We start from the raw sequence: 15,426 nt of genomic DNA on the forward strand, positions 1-15,426 counted from the left end.
TTAGTATACCAAATGTTTCGGATGTCGAGAGATGACTTACCGTAAGCATGATTTATGATCAAAATTTGATTGAATTTTGTGTATTACACCAAAACTGTTGGTTTCATTGTCAAAATGAGGATCAAATTTTTTTTCAAACATGAATTGGACTTCTGATAAATGTTGACCAATGATTTCTTTTTGTTGAATCAAATAAATATAATGCTTTGAAAGAATTTCTTCGCAGAATTTGGCTTAAAAAATTTATATTATTGGGAAAACGTTGTCGATGGTCGCGAACAATCTGTAATAAATACTGCAACTGTTGTTCATCTTTAGTTAGGCAGGAGTTATATTCTTCAATTAATGTGACTCTATGTTCAGCAACGTCGTTGGTAAGTTTCAAATTTTTTAAAAATTGAACTTTGATCTTTAATAACTTTTAAACGAGTGGACTAATTAAAAAATGTTTACAGACCTTTTTTGTAGAACGTTTAATTCTCTACAAAGATCAGAATAGCGCTTTTTTAGTCGATTGGTCGTTTGAAAGGTATGAAAATCAGAAGAAGCGAAAATAAATATTAAGGGCTCATTTTTTCACAGTAATTTTTTTACACCCAAACGAAAATTTTGAGCCTGTTTGAAAAGAAAAAAAAAAAAAAGTTTTCTTTTCGAATCATCATAATATATATAAGGTATTCCATGCCAACTGAGAGGTCATTTTCCCTGACCCCCGCCAATTTGCTTCATTATTTTTTATATGATTCTACAAGCTAAAGAAAGCACTCACCATTTTTTTCAGATGTTTCGTCCGAACCATTCTTTTTAAAAAAATGTTACAAACCCTGTTATGGTCGTAAAAAAAACGACATTTTATTTTTTTTTTTTTCAAAAATTCACACAATTTCTGGGTCCCAAAACAAACATTTTGAGCCATAGTTTAGATTGGAGAATTGATTTCTTGTATTTTTTGAATATTTTATTAGAGGAATAATTTTTCTTATTTTGTATGTATGCAAAACATTAGTTATGTTTGTAACATTTTTTAAAATAGAATGGTTAGGTCGAAAAATCTGAAAAAAATTATGAGTGCTTTCTTTAGGTTGTAGAATCATATGAAAAATAATGAAGCAAATTCACAATTTGTATACTGTAACGTGGCATTTCTGTTAGGCATGCCCGTTAAAAGGTGCTCCCTGAACCTTGGGCGGAATCCACGGATAAGGGTTTCTGAGATCGGGCCGCGAAGGTATAATAGACGAGTGCCAGAACTGGAGTCACGCATCCGAGCTTCGACAGGGACGCAATAGCGAATTAGGATTAAGATATTGCAGGCTTTTGTTTTTATTTTTTTTGAGTACACCGGTCACGGGCCAGCGACCAACTCCGACGCCGAGGATATTTCGAGGCGAGGCGAAACCGCAAAGATCTTGCAGGAAGGATTCCGAGGCTGCGGAGGCGGAGCCAACGCAGATCCCTGCAGCGCGGGAATCCAAGGCGGACGCGATTCCCGCTGGCGGCCGGCGCGCCGCAGCCTCCCCGCTCACCCCGCCTACACCTGACCAAGACAGCCGCGAGAGACCGGCTAGCGACGAGGGAGTACCACCCCCCCCCCAACCCCTGAACACCGTAGAGATGCGCGGAAGACGACATCGCGAACTAGCGTTAAGTTCTGCGCCGCGAAGCGACGACAGGTGCGCGTTAAGGGGGTATTCTAGTGTAGAGGCATGAATTTGAGGTGTTTTTTTAAGTGCTATAAACAAAAAACAAAAAATATTTTTACCATCCATTTTTTTATCAGGCGTTTATTATTATTTTACGATTACAAAAAAAAAAAAACAAATCAAAAAATACAAAATTGAAAGTGCTATGAGTTGTTGAAGTGGGGGGTACAAAAAAAATGGCGCGCCAATGTTGTCACGATTGCAAGCATTTTCAAAATCAGAAAAAAAAAAAAAAGATTGTTAATCTACATAAATGCAGCTATCGTACTAACTAAAAAAAAGTCGAAAAAAAATTTTTTTTTACCAAATTACGGCTGTCCGAAAAAATAATACGTTTTTTTTGACTTTTTTGGACGTTTCTGAATTTTTTAAAAATAGTAAAAATTATTATTTCGTTATAATAATAGTTCGTGCGATAGAGACATGTATTGAGAAGATTCTCACCAAATTTCAAGTAAATCGGTTCAATAGAACTTGAGAAATCATGTCAACCGTTTTGAAAAATGTAGTTTTGAGAAAAACGCGTTTAAAGTTTCGAGTAAAATTCGTTCCAGCCGCGCCAGTATTGAAGACGTGTCACTAAAATAGCTATATCTCTGAAAATAATTGAAATTTTGACTTGTCCTTTTAAGGACACATTCTTGAAAGGTTAAGCTTTGAAAATATAAAAAAAAAAAAAATCGATTTTTTCAAATTTCTACACTAGAATACCCCCTTAAGTTGCGCAATCTCCGAAATCAATGACAGATCGATTATTGCGCATTCTTAGGGTGATGACGTCACGAAGGATTAGCGTGACGAGATCGGCGTTGCGGCCGATCGGCCATTTGAGATCACTCTAGTTCTGGCGATTAAGCAAGGTAGTTTTATCTGTCAAAAGTCGAGTTGGCAGTTCGTTTTGAGTCTGTCCAGAAAATTGTTGAGTTGCGAGGACGATGGCCGGTAACCGTCACGAGGGGGTCGGTGCTTTTGTGAGCTGCATGTGGAGCGGTAAGCATTGCTGATATTCTTGCGATCGAATTTCGAGAATAATTGAGCGAGGGCTCGTCCGAAAAGAGACAGCCGTTTTGGTAATTTGCGTGTCGAAAAATACTCGAAATTCATTTGCCGATTCTTTCGTTTGGTTACCGTAGCCTGAGTTGCGCGTTCTAAGCTAGAGCCACTGTTGAGTGACCGAGAAAGTCAAGTAGAGTCCCGAGTTTGAGTCGCGACAAGACTGCTGCAATTAGAGTGTAATCAAATTCCGTTACACTGGGTCACGTCGAATCAATTACAATATAGCGTAACTTCTCGTGTAGGTCGCGAGTCGTCAAAGGAGGAGCGTTCGAACTCGCGAATCGTGGTACGACGTCGCGGAGAAAGTTGAGCTCGGGTGCGTGATTAATAAGTTAGTTGGCAGAGGACGGTCGCGGTTAGCGCGTCGAGTTACATTCTTTGTTTGGGTTTTTGAATTATTGTTTAGTAGTAAAGTGGCGATTAGCGCCCGTAGGCATAAGGAATTTTCTAGATTTATTACCGATCGCGGTTAGCGCGTCGATTGTGATTTCGGTTTAGTTTTTGTTGAGTGGTTTATTGTTAGTAGTTAGTAGAGGACGCTCGCGGTTAGCGCGTCGAGTCAAATTTTGGTTTCAGTTTTGAGTTATTGCATATAAGCAGCGACTAGCGTACGTAGGCATTAGAAACCGTCTAGATTTAGTCATTTTTTTTTCTTCTTCTCTGTTACATTATTTTTTTTCTTTTGTTAAATCTAAGTCCTTGAATATGAATTGCGAATAGCGAATTAAGATATATTATTACTCTTGTATAGCATTTTGAATCGCGAAAAGCGACTGTAGAATTATTATTTTCCGTTTTATATTTTGAGTCGCAATGAGCGACGTCTGAAATATTATTTTGTTTTATATTTTTCTTTGGTTTGTAATATCGTTGGCAGAAAATACATACTGTTTGGATTTGATGTTCACATGGTAAAATAACGTGTTGGCATTGCGTGTGTCACATCTCTCTCTCTACCCAAGAATTACCCCTCCCCTCTCCGCGGTACTGAGCTACCGAGCATATTGCCGAGGTATAGCGCATTAACGATTTCGAGCGTGACTCTTATAACTTAAAAGGGTTGCGGAAATAATAATTCCGGAGTCCCAAGGACTTGGGTTGATGTAGAAACGATACTATAATATTATATTACCACCGATCACAAATAATTACATGAATAATAACATAAATAATTATAACATTTATAGTTACCTAAATCAACAACAATGTCGGTTTTGATGATCAAGAATACCGGCTTAGTTAATAATAATGACAATGAATAATTTACAATAAACAATATATATTGCGGAGCATTCACTATAACGCTAGTGGATGTCCCGAGCGCCTGTCACCCACTCCCCTCTCTCCCGAGGCGAGGGCTCCGCGGTGTTCACTCTTAGTTATCCTTTCCGTAACCCGTTCGGCGTGTTTATTGTTTTTCATCGATAAGTTTGGATGACCAGGCCACAAACTTACATATATATATATATATGTATATATATGTAAACAAATATGACGAGGCCTATATTCACCTCATCATATTTCTTCCTCACTCCCAAATTTGAAATTTCACCGCACAACAATGAGTGCCCTTGGCAGCTTCACGGTCAATAGTACATGCGTGTAAATATGAGCGAATACAGACGATAGAATGCCGAGGGCATATGATAGATAAGTACATAAGCTATTATCAGCGGAATCACACGTAGAAACGGCAGAACGAGAGGAAAATAAGCTGTAAATGTCGTTTCTCCATTTACAGGTAATATTATTTTTATTCAACGTAGAATATAAGTAAGTAATGTAAAAAAACTTAATGTAATGTAATAGTATACGAAACAATAAACTCCATTTACAGAGAAACTCATCGCAGCTTCGACAAGGTTAAAAAACAGGAACATTATAAAACGACATTTCCGCTTAGAAAAAAAAAAAAAAAATGGAAAAACTGAAATTTGAATTTACGGTCAAGTCTTCGACCGAAGATCCGAAAACAAATATAATCGCCATAACCTCAATAACCACACCCGAAGATCGCTGCTTTATACTCCCGGACCAGCTTCAACCGATGAGACATCATGCGAAACTTACAACTACGGCGGGTTATCAGAAAATAAAAGCTACACTACAAAAAAGAGGACAAGTGAAAAGAGTATGGATTAGTTTGGCCGAAGATATACTACAACATTATAAGGATGAAGATGGGAACATAATATGCAACGACTACTTACTTGAAGAAATGTCAACAACGCAAGACACTACACCCACAGCAAACATCACAGAAGAGGCATTAACAAGAATTTTGGGAAAATTTACCGAAAAGAAAACTGAAGATAAGCCCCAAGATTATGGAAACCGTAACTTAAAAAAGGTATCAGAAAAATTTGTAATTGAAAAATTAACAGGCAGAAATTCAAATGTGCCCCAGTGGATGGATATTTTTGAAAATGAATGTTCTCGATTAGGTGTAGAAAGAGATATTGAAAAAATCGAGATCTTTAGACTGTTTCTAGAAGATTTATGCATCGACTGGTATGGGTCAATGCTTATAAAATATACATTAGATTCAGAGTGGAAAACATGGACACAAAATTTCTGTGAAACTTACGCCAATAAAGGGTGGACTGGGATTAGATATGCAACATCTTACAAATATATAAAGGGTTCGCTATTAGAATATGCTTTAAAGAAAGAAAGACTTCTATTAGAAACAAACAAGTCAATAGAGACGCCTACCTTAATTGACCTTATTGCTGTAGGGTTACCAAATTTTGTATACGATAGAATAGATAGAGAAAAGTTAAATCAGATCGAAGATATATTTAAGGAGATCAGAGGACTAGAGCATCTGGTGAATAAAAAAAATTCAGAAAAAAAGAGTACTACAAATATTGAAAACAAAAGTAAAGCGAAAAATAGTGACCATAAATCATGTTCGATTTGCGAGAGAAAAAATGAGAGCAATCGCTACCACCCAGAATCTTTATGCTGGTTCAGGAACAAAGCCGACGATCAACAAAACAAAGAATACATAAGGCATGTAAATAACTCTGGGTTAGAAATAGAATTAAATACCAAAGATCCAAAAAACTCATAGTGCCACCATCAATCAAAATCAAAGTATTGCTAAATAATGCGTTACAAATCCAAGGAATTTACAATTCCGGCTCGAACGTTTCTTTAATTAATTCAAAGCTATTACATTAAAAACAAAAGAATCTTCATAACTCACATAACGCACATTTAAAAACGATTAATGGTGTAAGAAAAGCAAACGGCATGATAACTCTAAAAGCTAAAATTTTTGATATCGAAAAAGAAATTGATGTTTTCATGATAGATAACGAACATTTTGAACACGATCTTTTAATCGGACTAGACTGTATAAAAAAATTCCAATTAAGACAAAACGAAAATTTAGAAATTACGCAAAAAGTCCAGGCTATTCCTGAAAATAGACTTAAAAACAAACCTAACATACAAAATACAAATAAAGAATATATTGAAAACAAAACAAAAAATTACCAATTGAATTTCAATGAACATATAAATACGTCAGAATTTGACATAGTAATAAACCACTTGGAAATGCAACAACAATCCGAAATTGACAAACTAATCGATAAATATAAATCGATTTTTGCCAGAGATAAATACGACATAGGCACTGTAACGGACTATGAAGCTCGTATTGATTTATTAGTTGATAAATATTGTTACAAAAGACCGTACAGATGCACTATGGAGGATAAAAAAGAAATAGAACACCAAATAACAAAATTATTAGAAAAAAATTTAATTGAAGAGTCTTATAGCCCATTCGCTGCACCGGTGACATTAGCCTATAAAAAAGATGAAGGAAAGAAAGCTAGGCTATGCATAGATTTCCGGGAATTAAACAAGATCGTCATTCCTCAGTCGCAGCCTTTCCCATTAATTGAAGATCTGATAGTTAAGACACGAGATTGTAAATATTTTTCGACCTTAGATATAAATTCAGCTTTCTGGTCAATTCCCCTAAAAATTGAAGACAGACGAAAAACCGCATTCGTAACTCAAGAAGGCCATTTCTAATGGACCTGCCTACCCTTTGGTTTAAAAACATCACCAGCGATTTTTCAGAGAATATTAAGTAATATAATAAGAAAGCACAAGCTCTCGAACTTCAGCGTAAATTATATAGATGACATTCTAGTATTTTCAAAAACTTTTGATGAACATATTGACCACTGATCACAGCTATTAGAGTCAATTATGAAAGAAGGATTCAGACTGAAACTTTCAAAATGTACCTTCGCATCAGACTCAGTTAAATATTTAGGCCACGAAATAAGATACAACTCGATCAGTCCATCCAATGACAATCTAATCTCAATAAAAAAATTTCCAACGCCAAAAACAAAAAAAAATGTTCGACAATTTCTAGGAAAAGTGAATTTTCACGGCAAATATATACCAAACGTTTCGGTTACCTTAGATCCGCTACATAACTTACTAAGAAAAGGGCAAAACTTTATTTGGTCCGAACAATGCCAAAAAGCTTTCGAGAGCATGAAATCTCTACTTTGCTCTCAACCGATTTTAACAATTTTCGATCCACATCTGCCAACATATATTCACACGGACGCAAGCTTACAAGGCATTGGAGCTGTACTAAAACAAACACAATTAAACAAAGAAGATAAACCAGTCGCATATTTTTCAAAAAAATTAAATGTGTCCCAAAAAAGAAAGAAAGCTATCTATATAGAATGTTTAGCAATAAAAGAGGCAATAAAATTCTGACAGCACTGGCTTATAGGAAAATCATTTACGGTTTTCTCGGATCATAAACCTTTAGAAAATATGAATATTAGGTCTAGGACAGATGAGGAATTAGGTGACTTAATGCATTATCTATCTCAATACGATTTCGAAATAAAATACACTCCAGGAAAGGACAATTTAGAAGCAGACTGCCTCAGCAGAAACGCAGTACTAGAACCTAATGATAATGAAGAAGAAATTTTAAAAACCGTTAATTTCATGAAAATAGAAGACATTCAGAACGATCAAGAAAACAATAAAGACATCCAAAACGGTAAAGACAAGTTACTATACAAGAATAACACGTGTTATAAAAGAATAGGAACACGTGAAAAAATTCTACTCTCAGAAGATTTCAGTAAAGAACTTATACAAAAAGTACACCTCTTCTATTGTCATTTAGGAATGAAACAAATACAAAATAAGATAAAACCATTTTACATAGCAAAAAATCTGAATCAAAATATTAAAACAATTTGCGAAAACTGTGAAGTTTGCATTAAAAATAAATCAAGAGGAAAGTACAAAATTGGATTAATGTCCCAATCAGGTCCTGCGACTTACCCCTATGAAATAGTGTCTATAGATACAATTGGCGGATTCAGAGGTTCACGGTCAACAAAAAAGTATTTACACTTGCTCGTTGATTATTTCACAAGATATGCTACTATTTTGACCTCAAAAACTCAGAATGCGACTGATTTTATAAAATTGATACAGACAGTCTTGCCAAATAATAAAATAAACATGATCCTATCCGATCAATATCCAGGGATAAATTCCAAAGAGTTCAAAGAATTTTTGAATAAAGAAAATATAACCTTGACTTTTATAGCAGTAAACGCACCGTTATGAAACGGACTCAATGAAAGACTAAACCAAACGCTAGTTAATAAAATTAGATGTAAGATAAACCAAAAAAAATCAAAAACCGCGTGGACAACTGTAGCACATGAGTGCATAGAAAAGTACAATGATACAGAACATACTGTAACAAGATTCTCTCGTAGATACTTATTGGAAGGAAAAAGCAGTACAATCTTACCAGAAGAGCTAAAACAAGAAAAAACAGAAAACGATTTGCATGAAGATAGAAAACGTGCTCTAGAGAATACAAAGAAATCACGTGAATATAATAAAAAGCAATTCGACAAAAATAGAAAATATCATGAATTTAATATTGGAGACCTAGTTTACGTTGAAAATAGCCATAGACTAAATAGGAAAAAATTAGATGAACTAAAAATCGGACCATACAAAATTATAGAAAAAATTTCAAACTCAATTTATAAAATACATACAGATCGAAATAAGTCAGAGTCATTACTTCACATTACAAAGCTTGTACCGGTTCCAAAGATTATTCAAGAAGACCAGTGTCTCCTCACTGGTTTCTTTACTTCAGGGGGGGGGGGGGGGGGAGATGTAAACAAATATGACGAGGCCTATATTCACCTCATCATATTTCTTCCTCACTCCCAAATTCGAAATTTCACCGCACAAAAATGAGCGCCCTTGGCAGCTTCACGGTCAATAGTACATGCGTGTAAATATGAGCGAATACAGACGATAGAATGCCGAGGGCATATGATAGATGAGTACATAAGCTATTATCAGCGGAATCACACGTAGAATATAAGCCCGTAATGTAAAAAAAAGTAATGTAATGTAATAGTATACGAAACAATAAACTCCATTTACAGAGAAACTCATCGTAGCTTCGACAAGGTTAAAAAACAGGAACATTATATATATATTTCAATTCACTTGAATATTCGAATTCTTCATAATTATTACCGATATATTGATAATCATGTTTACTATCGTGGTTGGCAATACCATCGCGTTCAACAAGTGTAATGGTTGTCTAGAATCCACATAGACACATTAATTGCGATGCGTGGTTTAGAAATCACGATTTTATGGACATGTGGCATGTATTTAGTATGCTTGCGCAGGAAAAGTATACACAGTCGATCATAGAAGGATTTTGCGACTTGCTTGCTCTTCCACGATCACGAATGTTACGAGCGTTAGCAAATAAGCTATCTTCTCTGGTGTTGAGTGTCGGAGCAGGACGTTTTGGCGTCGGTCGCTTCGGCGGCGGACGTTTTGGCGCTGTACGTTTTGGCGCCATACATTTCGGTGCCAGACGTCTTCGTGTCAAACGCTGACAACAAACAATAACGTACTAATAAGTTGAAAATGACTGTCGCATTCCAACGGTTGGAATAAACCACAACACACACGCGAATACGAAAAACGCGGAAGGTGACTGCGGCATCCGAAAAAGTAGAATAAGTTCGGCCTCCTCACGACAGTGGCTCCCGAAAGATTAGAATACGTTCGGCCTCCCGAAACCACAAAACATATGTGAGTACGAAAAACGAGGAAGGTGACCGCGGCTCCCGAAAGATTAGAACAAATTCGGCATGACAGTTGCATAATTGAAACCACAACTCACTATCCGGTACGCAAAATCCGCAAGGTAACTGTTGCAGGCCCTTTTGGCCCTCTCCAAAGAGTCCGGCGCCAATACGATGGCGGTAAGACGTAACGTACTCTTTTGGGTGTACTTCTAGCAAAATACAACGATTATGTATCGATCTAGAGATTATCCTGTGATCTAAAAATGTAATATATATCTTCTGTTCCGTTTCATACTAAACAACGTGTCGAACATTTCTTTCTCCAATCCACCCCGCTTAGTTAATTAAGGCTACATTTCCTAGGGTTTGACAATATTAGCCATTAACATTTTTTGATTTCATTCCAATTCTTCAGCCTTAACATCTGGCTGTTTATATTATTTGATTACAGAAAAATTCAACATCAGCTACGGTGTTAAAAATGTTCCACTGTAAATAGAAGTAGTCTTAAGCAAAATTAAAAATTGAATACACTGTTAGAAATTTAACAATTGTAATCCGTAAAGCTGGAAATGGCATAAAACAAACGTCACCATGTGCATGACGTTGCGGTTCAGATGACAGACAGAAGTTACCGACAGCACATATTTGACAGATTTTATAGTAACAGCTTCCGCTCAGTTTATTGGCACATAGGTACATATGATTCTGTGAAAATACCGACAGCTTTGGCGAGATTACATATAGGTCTTATTGATAGCTCTGACTCAACATGAACAGAATTATTATTCAGATGGTCCTTGGCAGAAATTTTTGCTTCAGAGCATTTTGTGAAGTCAAAACACAAGATAGACGCAAAAAGGCAAGATCAATACTTGTGATATACATAATTGATCATTGGCAAGAATTTGAAAGTGACGTCGTTGTAAATGCAAATTATACGGTGAAAAATCTGATTAAAACCCAAAAGGCTGCTGTACAAACTCGAAGGCTAGAATGAGTTATACTTTGAATGATTTGTCATTCTCCAAAAGCTATTGTACATTGGGCCACAATACTTCGACGAAAAAGAAGCGTGGAGCGCATTTCTTCTTTCAATAAAAACCAGTTTATTCAGTCATTCACTCTGATCACTAGCTAAAACTTTGTGATTTGTGTACATAGCGATGTAATTTATCCAGCAAAAGTTATTTTACCTGGACATTGTTAGAAGTAGTTTGCGCAGACATATTGATGGTCAACAACGAATACTTTCTTGGGTTTAAGGCTTCAAGTACAGATTGTGCGGTTGATGTTTTCCCTGTGCCCACCGGACCAACAAGGAGCACAGGAAACCCGTGCGATAACAGCATGCTCACTATGTAATCATATCGAGCTGTGTCCACCGTAGGAACTACAATTTTATGAAAGGGAATCCTGCAAAAAAAGAAAATGGATTTACACATGACATTTGATAATGTAATAAAATTATGGAGCAAAATTTAGAATAAAACTATTCAATACGTCAGCAGTAATACCGACTCAAATTTTTTTGTGATGCAACAGGTTGTAAAAGTTTCTGAAAAATCAATTTTACGTACAAGTCTATTTCACCAGTATAGCACCCACTCGTAAGTAGTACAGCAAGGCCGGTTCTACACGCAGATTCCTGTTACCGACACTTACCGACCGAGCCGCTCCGCGCAGCCCAGACTCAAACCCTTTTCCGCGATGACGTCACAGTCTGCCGTACCGGCTTGAGGTCAAAAACGTGCAACCTTACCGACAGTTGTATCGATCGAGGGTCAAAATCGTGCTGTTTTACCAACAATCTTACAGACCCCGTGCAACCTTACCGACAGTTGTATCGATCGAGGGTCAAAATCGTGCTGTTTTACCGACAATCTTACCGACCGAAGGTCTGTAGTGCTCGCCTGTCCCACGATAGGACTGCTGATGTGTAACATGAACCACTCCGAATTCCTTTCCCACGGTAGGACTGCTGACGTGTAACATCAACCACCTCACATTCCTTTCCCATCTTATCAAACACGTGACATTCCAAAATTAATGGTTCCTAAATTGTTTGTCTCAACGTCGCACCGAAATCCTTTGACCGCATACCGCTCGCCGTCAAGTCGAAACTTGTCGAACGCATTGTTTTGTCTAACCACCTTATCAACCACGTGACATTCCAAAATTAATGGTTCCGAGAATCGTGTTTCACTTATTCGGATGTCGGTTTGATATCAACCACCTCACATTCCTTTCCCACCTTATCAACCACGTGACATTCCAAAATTAATGGTTCCGAGAATTGTTTTTCACTTACTCGGATGTCGGTTTGATATCCATGGTCGACCGATAGTCGCGGTACAGAGCCATGGATCTGCGGTGTCAGGTTACTATCGCTCTTGAAATGCCAAAAGGTGCGCGCGCATCCGTACAGCTGCCCTATAAAAAGGACGCTCATCACTGCAAACGATCATTACGTTACAAGCTGTCAAGTATACGTGAGGAAAGAGCTCAAGATGGAATCCGCGAAGTGTTTGAGATTGATCGATATTATGGAATCGGCGTTCAAGATTTTATCGGAAAAATCGTCGCCGGCAGAAATTGCAAAATGGATTCGACTCGGAACCCAAAATATCAGGCTTTTGAATAAAATCTTACGCAACAACGCCTCAACGATCGGGGAGAAGACAAGAATTTTGACTACAATTGGAATTCTGAAATCGTTGACAGTCAAATTTCAACAATTGCAGAAAGTGGGTGACGGATTACGAAGCCGATGAAGAAGCGATCGAGTACGGTGGGAAGATTTGGAATCAGCTTTCGAGAGTAGAATTCGAACTGGATCCATCGTCAATTTGAAGCATAAAGATGTCGAGAGATTTCTAGAAAACGCAAAGGTACTAGCTGTGACGAGACTGAAAAACGCTCTAAAGAAAGACAGGAGCTTGAAAGCCAACGTTATCCTGGCTTGTAAATTTGAAGTTAGAAAGGATGATCGCACGGTGGAAGAGATCAAATTTTTTAATACGAGAAATGAAATCATCCTCCAGACAACGGATATCAGCGAATGGTTCATCGAAAACGCGACGGAGCGTTTGTTGAAAAAGGTGGAAGATTTCCAGGAAAAGGATTCAGGCTGGTCACTGACCGAAATAATCAATTTGACTGTGAATATCAACAAGTACGTGCCACTGCGAGGCGGTGTCTTCACATACACCCCGTTACCTAAGCATATCAGTGATAAGAAGGCTGTAGTAAACATCAGAAACAACGACTCTCACTGCTTTCTTTGGTCGATCACCGCAGCTCTGTTCCCAGCCGACAACAACCATCCTAACGCGACCAGCTCGTACCCACATTTCAGCTCAGTGCTACGATATGATGGTATAACGTTTCCTATGTCTCTAGACAAAAACACCATTTCAAAATTTGAGAAGCTTAACGGTCTTTCAATTAACATTTACGGTATAGATAGTGCGGAAAAGCGCAGTGAAATTGTACCGATTCACCTGAGTCAGAATGAGTCTGATAAACCTGTGATTCATCTTTTGGCGATAGAAACTGAAACCACTGACGATGACGATGATAGTATGGAAAATATTGAAAAAAATAGAATCTTTCATTTTGCATGGATTCGAAATTTATCGCGGTTGACAAGTTTCCAAATTTCCAAACGCGCACATCAGACGTGGTTGTGCGATAGGTGTCTGTCTCATTTTAATTTCAAAAGATGTTTGTCGAAGCACCGAGTTGATTGCATGAATTTAAACAAAACCAAAGTTATTCTACCTACAGATGAGAAAAAAATACTGAAATTCAAAAATTTCAAGCACAAAGAAACCGTTCCATTCTGCATTTACGCGGATCTCGAATGTTTACTGCAACCCACACATGAAAGTTTTGGGGAAAATAGAACAATTTATCAGAAGCATCTTCCGTATAGTATAGCTTACTATCTACATTGCGCGTTTGACGATTCGCTTTCAAAATTCGAAATTAATCGTGGAGAGACCTGCGTTCAATGGTTTGTGAACGAGTTAGCGGAATTGGCACATTCGTTGGAAGTTTATTTCAAGACTGTTGTACCGATGGAACCACTGAATTTCAATCAAATCAACGAATTTTATTCAACGACAGTGTGTCACATTTGTGAAAAACCGTTTACACCCGCAGACGTGAAACATCGCGATCACTGCCATTTCACGGGAAAGTACCGTGGTGCTGCTCACCGAGGTTGCAATCTAAATTACCAAAATTCGCACATTATCCCAGTGATATTCCACAATCTGTCGGGTTACGATTCACATTTCCTGATCAAAGCACTGGCTACATTGTTCGAGGGCACAACTGAGCTTCTACCCGTAAACAAAGAAAAGTACATTTCATTTACAAAATACGTGGAGGGGACAGATATAAAGTTTAGATTCGTAGATTCGTACCGCTTCATGCCCAGTAGTCTTGAGAAATTAGCAACGTATCTCGGTGATGATCAGAAATCAATCACACGAAAATTTTATCATAGCTCAGATAAATTTCAGTTATTGACCAGAAAAGGAGTGTTCCCGTACGAATACATAGACAGTTGGGAGAAGCTCGAGGACACACGGTTACCATCCAAACAACAATTTTACTCAAAATTAAATGATCGGGATATATCAGACGACGACCATGCACATGCATGTAAAGTTTGGCAAACTTTTAACGTTCAAACTTTGGAAGAGTATTCGGACTTGTATTTACAGACGGACGTGTTTTTACTGGCCGACGTTTTTCAAAACTTTCGACAGAGCTGTTGGACGACGTACAAACTGGACCCGTTACATTACTACACAGCGCCCGGTCTGTCGTTTGATGCAATGTTAAAATGTACAGGCATCGAACTCGAGCTTCTCACCGACATAGACATGGTTATGTTTATCGAAAAGGGTATTCGTGGTGGTGTCTCACAGTGTTCGAACAGATACGCAAAGGCCAACAATAGATATATGGGAGAGGAATTCGATCCTGAGGTCGAAGAATCTTATCTCATGTACTTTGACGTTAATAATTTGTACGGTGCTGCTATGAGCTTTGCTCTGCCATACAGTTCCTTCGAATGGTTATCAGACTTCGGACAATGCGACGTTCTTACCATCTCGGACGACGCGGAGTTTGGTTACATACTGGAGGTGGATTTGGAATATCCTGAGGAACTGCATGAAATTCATAAGGATTTACCACTGTGTCCGGAGCACTACATACCTCCGATCTCGAATAGTAAGCAACCGAAATTGACACCCACGCTATTTTCCAAGAAAAACTACGTTGTTCACTACCGCGTTTTGAAACAATGCTTACAATTAGGCTTAAAATTACTCAAAATTCATAGAGTTCTCAAATTCAGGCAAACCCGGTGGCTGAAAAAATATATAGATTTAAATACCGATTTGCGAAAAAAGTCTGACAACGAATTTGAGAAAAACTTTTACAAACTGATGAACAACGCAGTTTTTGGTAAAACTATGGAGAATGTTAGGAAG

The 15,426-nt window shown here is 37.6% G+C and overlaps 1 protein-coding gene across 1 annotated transcript in view; it reads right to left on the reverse strand.

Annotated features, from left to right (window-relative positions):
* LOC107227614 (dynein axonemal heavy chain 2) overlaps positions 1–15,426 on the reverse strand; it is a 732,784-nt gene that overhangs the window by 283,939 nt on the left and 433,419 nt on the right. Inside the window, exon 23 of the mRNA XM_046746102.1 lies at positions 11,110–11,329. Within this exon, the coding sequence (XP_046602058.1) occupies positions 11,110–11,329 (220 nt within the window). The remainder of the gene's footprint in view (positions 1–11,109; positions 11,330–15,426) is intronic.

The sequence above is a fragment of the Neodiprion lecontei genome, chromosome 7 (assembly GCF_021901455.1).
Source record: "Neodiprion lecontei isolate iyNeoLeco1 chromosome 7, iyNeoLeco1.1, whole genome shotgun sequence".
Classification (NCBI taxonomy): Eukaryota; Metazoa; Arthropoda; class Insecta; order Hymenoptera; family Diprionidae; genus Neodiprion; species Neodiprion lecontei.